At 46.5% G+C, this 7,303-nt stretch overlaps 1 protein-coding gene across 1 annotated transcript in view; it reads right to left on the reverse strand.

Moving 5' to 3' along the window:
* Positions 1 to 6,635, reverse strand: part of NT5E (5'-nucleotidase ecto) — a 55,404-nt gene extending 48,769 nt beyond the window's left edge. Inside the window, exon 1 of the mRNA XM_019743248.3 lies at positions 6,004 to 6,635. Coding sequence (XP_019598807.1) covers positions 6,004 to 6,345 — 342 coding nt within the window. The 5' untranslated portion in view covers positions 6,346 to 6,635. The remainder of the gene's footprint in view (positions 1 to 6,003) is intronic.
* Positions 6,636 to 7,303: the final 668 nt, after the last annotated feature.

Genomic DNA, 7,303 nt, shown 5'->3' on the forward strand with positions numbered 1-7,303 from the left:
TGGGTAGAGTAGTCTTGGTTGTAGATCCTTGCTTTTCATCACATTGAATATATTGTGCCAATTCCCTTCTGGCCTGCAAAGTTTCTGTTGAGAAATCAGCTGACAGTCTCACGGGAGCTCCCATATAAGTTACTAGTTGCCTTTCTCTCACTGCTTTTAGGATTCTCTCTTTGTCTTTAAACTTTGCCATTTTAATTATAATATGTCTTGGTGTGGGCCTGTTTGGGTTCATCTGTTTGGTACTCTGTGCACTTCCCGGACTAGTATGTCTATTTCCTTCACTGGGTTAGGGAAGTTTTCAGTCATTATTTCTTCAAATAGGTTCTCAATCTCTTACTTTCTCTCTTCTCCTTCTGGTACCCCTATGATGCGAATGTTGTTCCACTTGATGTTGTCCCAGAGGTCTCTTAAATATTCCTCATTTTTTTGGATTCTTTTTTTCTTTTTGCTCTTCCAGTTGTGTGTTTTTGCTACTGTGTCTTCCAAATCACCGATTCAACCCTCTGCTTCATCTAATCTGCTGGTGATTTATTCTAGTACATTCTTTATTTCAGTTATTGTAGTCTGCACTTCTGACTGGTTCTTTTTTTATTGTTTCTATGTCCTTTTTTATGCTTGTTATTGCTTTATTGAAGTTCTCATTAAGTTCCTTGAGCATTCTTATAACCATTGTTTTGAACTCTGTCTCTGGTAGGTTGCTTGCCTCCATTTCATTTGGTTCTTTTTCTGGATTTTTCTCCTATTCTTTCATTTCTTTGTTTCCTTATTTTGGTTGCCTCTCTGTATTTGTTACTATGTATTAGGTAGATCTGCTATGTCCCTCAGTCTTGATCAGGTGGTCTCATGTAGTAGGTGTCCTGAGGGGTCCAGTGGCACAGTCTCCCTGTTCACCTGAGCTGGGTGCTCCAGTAATATCCTTTTTGTGGGTTGTGTGTGGTTTCCTTCCTATTGTAGCTGAGCCTTGATTGCTGTTGATATGTCACTGGATTGGATTGACCCTCAAGCTGATTGCCTTTGGGGTTTGGCCATATCCACAGCTTATGGGCTGCTGTGTAGGGGGTTTGCCCCACTGAATGAAATTTGTCCCAGCGGACTCTGGTGCCTATTGCGACTGCACTTTGTGTGGGGCTAATTGGGTGGTGCTCTGCTATAGTCTGAAGCCAACTTCAAAGTATGTCAGTTCTGAGGCCTCTTGGGAGGGGTTCTGGTGCAGGCTCAGGGGCTTCTCCTTTCTGCACCAGTATCCAGGCTGGGGAGCCTGGTGTGGGGGGCTGGCGTCCCTCGCTCCTCCAGGGGGAACCAAGGCATCAAAGGTATCCCTCCTGATTCTCAACCACAACATGCAGGTATGGGGCTCATTTTGAGTCTCCGCCCTTTGTACCTGTCTCGACGTGGCTTTTTCTTTACATTTTCAGTTGTAGGGTTTCTGTTTAGCTAGACTTCAAAGTATGTCAGTTCTGAGGCCTCTTGTGAGGGGTTCTGGTGCACCCACTACCTGTGACTGGCTGGGGGCTACCTGGTAGGATCTACAAAACAATCCACAATTGTTTGCTGTCTGTGCTGGACCTAGAGGTGTGTGGGAGAGGCCACGCTGCAAACTAAAGATGGCTGCCATCAATACTGGGCCTGCCTGAGGTAGCCCTGCAAAAAGCCAGGATACCCCGAGGCCTGCTGCCACATGCTGGCTCCTTTAAGGTTCAACCACCGATAATGCCTCCTTCAGTACTCGAGTTGGGTGAGGCAGGATCACCAGGTTGTGGTCACCAGGTTAATGTAAGTTCTAGTTTGGTGTCAGTGCTGAGCCTGGAGAAACTCAGCGAATGTCTCAGAGCACACTGAGGCCAGTTGCTGCCTTCCTGGGGCCTGCCGGACTTCAATAGTTTTCCAAGAAAGAGAGCAATGCGGCCAGGACTGGTTGTTCTCAGAGAAAGTGCTTCCAGCTGTGCACAAGTTGAGTGGCGCATGTTCCCAGTGAGTCAGCAGGGCAGAAACGTGGAGCTCACAAAGCCAATCAGATCCAGTTTTGGCCGGAGGGGGCAAGCAAGCTCAACACAGGAAAGATGGCGCCTGCCTGCCAGCTGCATAAAGGTGGACCCTCATGGGGAAAATGCCAACTGTCCTCCAGTCCTCCCCCGAAGCCACGTACCTCAGGCTGCACCCCCTGCCCAGTTGTCTCCGAGGTGCCCCCCATCCCGAGTCACCATCCCGCTGCTGGAGTGCAAGGTGAGTGCTTGCAAGCGAGTGAATCTGTGCACTGTCTGTTTAAGAGGACGTTTGTGTTTCTCACAGCCTTCTGTCCCACCTGGATGGTTAGAATCCCCACTGTTTTTCACAGCCAGATATTGTTGGGGCTTCTCTTCCAGGCTGGGGATCCTGGTGTGGGGGGCTGGCGTCCCTCGCTCCTCCAGGTGGAACCAAGTCATCCAAGGTATCCCTCCTGATTCTCAACCACTACATGCAGGTGTGGGGCTCGTTTTGCGTCTTCGCCTCTTGTACCTGTCTCGACGTGGCTTTTTCTTTACATTTTCAGTTGTAGGATTTCTGTTCAGCTAGACTTCAGATGGTTCTCCAGGTTGATTATTCTATAATTTAATTGTAACTTTAATGTATTCGTGGAATGATGCAGACACAGTGTTTATCTATTCTGCCATCTTGGCTCTCTATCCCTCCTGTTTTACAGTTAGGGAACATGAAGTCAGAGAAAATAACCTGGCGGCGCTCACACTGTGAGCGCATCGATACCGTCTTCCTACTGTCTTGGGGGACAACCAGTTCTTCCACTGAAACAGCTATACCAACTAGTGGCTTTTGATATCTTCTCTCTGGATAGCAGCAGGCGCAGGGGAGCTCCAGGCCCACTCGGGGGGGGGGGGGGGGGCTCCAGAATTATCACAACTGCTCCAGCAGCTCTCACTGGGATGTAGCAGGTCTAGAAAGTCTGTACCTCCTTGGAGGCTCTTGCTGGAGGGAACTCCTGGACTTAAGCTAGACTGCATTAATTTCTTCTTTGCCTTCCATACCCTCGAGTCCCGGCTCTTCTAAATAGGTCCAGTTTTTAGTGAACTAAAGATGTCCCTCCACAACTGTTTCCCACCCAGATCTGAATCTTCAGAGACCTGAGATTCAAGATGTGGCATGCAGGTGGGTAGGGTGGGGGAACCTTTATAGCAGAACATTAATAAATACCCCAGGAGTAGCATAATATAAACAAAATGACAGTGAAAAATCTTTGTAAAACAAGAATATGGCAGAGCTTTAGCATATGCTAAAGCATTATAAAAAACTACGAATTTATGCAGGTTACATCATGTTTGTGAAACTCCAAAACTGTGCAGAGTAAGTTCTAATGAGATGTTATTAGGAACGTGGTTATCAACCAGCCTTACCTTTGGAGCTCCTCCTCCTTTTCACACCCTGCTAACTATATAAGTAGTCTTTTTTTTTTTTTTTTTTTCCAAGCCCCAGTCCAATTATGTTGGGCAAAATTTAAAAGAAAATAATTCCATCCAACAAAAAGTATTCTAAACGTTCCTGTAACTTGCAGCAGATTGTCCCATCCTCATCCAGAGTCCTGTCATAAACACTCGATAAGGTGATTAACACCAGGAGCTCAATTTGACTTAAAGAGGAAACATTATTATTAGAGAAAACTAGTAATTTTCCTTCCCCCCCCCCCCATCTAAAGGAGTTTATGCAACTGTGGAGAAAAGGGTGTTATGAAAAAAAGTTTACAAAGTTGTGCTTCATATGTGAAATGAAAACAAACTCATGTAAGGTGTATTTCATCCTTCTAGGGGGAAAATGGGGACGTAGGCTAGTAACAATTCAATAAATATTTATTCTGCCATTACCGAGTGCAAAGTGTCAGGCAGGTAGAGATGTGGAAATACCATCACTTAACAGACCACACAGAGTTCTCGAGACCCATGTTTCTACTGTGAATTCCAGAGGCTGGTGAGCCTGCCAGATAAACTCTGGGCCTTAGGGCTCCCTTTGAATTGCTGCTGCTTTAAGTGTTCCTGATAAGCTTAAAACCAGCAATCAGAATGGAGAGGAGCTCTCTGCCTTTGTCTCATTTCTCTAAAATGAGTTTTCTTGGGGAAAAAAGAAACTAAACAATTCTACTCTCTTATCACCTTTTCCTGTCCTCCTTTCTTCAAGTTTCCAGGGGAAAATGTTTTTTTTAAACATTTTTTAAATTAGTTTCAGGTGCACCAAACAATGCAATACTTAGACATTTATCATTTATATCCCTCACACAGTGACAACCCCCCACCCCCCATCCACTACCCCTCTGACATCGCACACAGCCATTACATTTCCACTGTCTTTATTCCTAATGCTGTACTCCGCTTTTTGTAAATATATATATATATATATATATTTTATACATAGATATATATATATATATATTTTATACATAGATATATATATATATATATTTTATACATAGATATATATATATATATTTTATACATAGATATATACATATATACATATGTATATATGTATATATATGTATATAAAATTGTAGTTGATACTCATTATTGTTCAGCTTTAGCGACAGGTGTACAGTGCAGTGATCAGGCATCTACATCATCCCTGAGGTGGTCTCTCTAATGAGACAAGTGTCCATTGGATACCCTACAAAATCTTTACAACATTATTGATTACATTCCCCAAATTGACTTTCGTATCCAGGGGAAAATTTTTTAACATTGTTCTTTGCTTACCTCTCTGCTGTTCTCATACAAAGTGCATTCTCAGCCCTCTGGATACCAGCCTGGACGACACCTTCCCTTCCCTTCCACATGTGTGGATGTCACAGATTTCTTTGGACCCTTGCTCTATTCTTTCTCTTCCAAAGCTCCTAAGATTTGTTGTCTCCAGTTCCTCCACAGAATCCCTTTACTCTAGGATTTTACACAGGGTTAAACTTGGGTGGTGGTTTGATTTAAAAAAAAAAAAAAAAAGGAAGCAAACTACATATATGTATATATGTTTTGGTTATACTTATTTATTACTGAGTAACCCCTCTCTGCTCCTTTCCTAAAATTTAGACCAACAAATAAGACATCACCTTTAACAAAGCATTTGGGAGCTTGGACTTAAACTTTTGCTTGTGTTTTAAGAGTTCCTCATCTTTTAAGTTGGACTCTTCCCAAATTTCAGCTGTCAAACTAATTTTATTGATATGCTTTGAAACCCCAGTGTTTTTAGCATTTTGGTTCTCCTTAGAAGTTCCTTTTTTTTTTTTTTTTTTTTTTAATGTACACAGTAGTGTCTGGTAATAATAAGCATTAACATTTATAGAGGTCATACTATATGGCAGGCAACCCTCTGAGGTAGATACAATTATTAACAATATTCCCATTTTATAGAGGCTGGAACTGATTTACAGACAGAGTAAGTAATTTGCATACATAAGGTAGCTGAGCCGGGAATCTAATCTAAGGCTGTGTGAGCTTAATAAAAGTCAAGCTCCAGGGTCAAAGGGATCTGGAATACACACACTTTTCCGGTCTCCCTCTTTTGGAGCTGGTGACCTCGATAATGTACTCAACCACTTTGACCCTGAATTTCTCTTCCAATAAAATCGAGATCAAGCATTCTTTGATGGATCGCGTGGTAAATGAGAGAGATGCGTGATGGGTCGACTTGGGTCCCTGGCACTGGATAGTTGCCAATGCTCCCACACACCCCCTCAAGAATCCCCTACCAATGAACCCCCTCATAAGTAGGGCTGGATCCCGTCCTAAATACCCCATCTCACAGTGGGGGCGCAACAACATCAGTATGTTTAAGACGCATCATTCAAAAGACTTCTGTGTCTGTATCCCTCTGGCACACTGGCCAGAGTCTTGCTTTCTCCTCGTATCTCTCCCCGTCCTAGGCTTGCCACCCCATGCCAGGCCATCTGCTGTACCGCTACCCTGGCTTTCTCTCTCGCTCCGGACTTCTCCCCTGGGGCTCCCCAGCCTCTCCGGCCACCCGCTGACTTACCATGGCATCATAGCCAAGGGCATTCATGAAGTGCACCACCTCGTGGCCCTTGTACACGGTGAACCAGATGGTGCCCTGGTACTGGTCGCCCGCGTCGAGCAGCAGTGTGTGCGGCTCGGTGCGGCGGATCTGCTGCACTTTAGTATAGAGCCGGGCCACGCCGCCCACGCAGCGGCTGGCGTTCATGCACTTGCTGGAGTCCTCGTTGGTCTGCTCCAGGCGGCTGTGCCAGTCGTTGGTGTGCAGGATGGTGAGTTCCCAGGGGGCGGAGGGCATGGGCCACAGCAGCGCGCCCAGGGCGAGGAGCCGCAGCACCGGCGTCCCTGCGGCTCCGGCACTCATGGCTGCTGCGCGCAGAGTGGGTAGGAGTGCAGGCGAGCCAGGCAGAGGTTGCTAGAGGCGGTCAGTGCAGGCGAACGCAGGAGTTAGGCTCCCCTGTGGGCGGAGCGGGGCCGGGACGGCCCTCTGCCCGGCGCAGCCCGCAGGTCACCCGATCTGACCCTCGCAACGGTACGGGGCGCGACTGGCGGCTGGCACCGGCTCCTGCAGGAACAGTGGGGAGGTTGTTCCCGGCGGAGAGCGGGCACCAGCCACAATCCAGGCCCGACCAGAGCGCCTCGGCGCCCGCAATCCCACTGCTGATGGGCTGCTCTTTCCCGGGTGCGAGGGAGGAGTAGGGGGGTCCACCCCGCCTCAAAGTGCTCGCTGATTTTCGCCTCTTTTGAAGCAAGACTTTTCCTAAAGAGACACGCATGGTTTGTGCCGGACTTGTGTTTGTGCGAGCTCACCACTGGAAAGAGCGGAAAGAGGGCGAAGAGGCGGAAAGAAAGATGGGCGAGATGAGGAGAGAGGCGCAGAAGAGAGAAGCACTTTGCTTTTTGGGCTGTGGGAACCAGAAACAGATTGTGAGATGTGATCCACTGATGTAGGAATAGTTTTCTTATGAGTCCCCAAATGATGTAGGTGATGTTGGATCTGCCGGCAGTGTCTGGGTGTGGGCCGGGATCGTGTCTTGTGATACCGAAGAATGGAAACACGGACCCAGGAGATGCAAAGAGTTTTAAAAAGAGGATAGTTTATTGAAAGCAAAGAGTCAGAGCTCCTGAGAGGGAGGGGGTCCCAAATGGGGGTGGCCCATGACTGAGGCAAAAGCTCTTACTTTTATACCTTCCCTTGCCTGTTTGGGGAAGGGGCGCTGTTTGAAGAAGGGAACTGTTGGAAGAAGAAAACTGACGCCTTCTAATGAAATTCGTCTACCAGGTTGGTTCTGCTTGCCCATCTGAAAGAATTAGCAAAGCAA

The sequence above is a fragment of the Rhinolophus sinicus genome, chromosome 2 (assembly GCF_057876585.1).
Source record: "Rhinolophus sinicus isolate RSI-liver-muscle chromosome 2, RSI-T2T, whole genome shotgun sequence".
Classification (NCBI taxonomy): domain Eukaryota; kingdom Metazoa; phylum Chordata; class Mammalia; order Chiroptera; family Rhinolophidae; genus Rhinolophus; species Rhinolophus sinicus.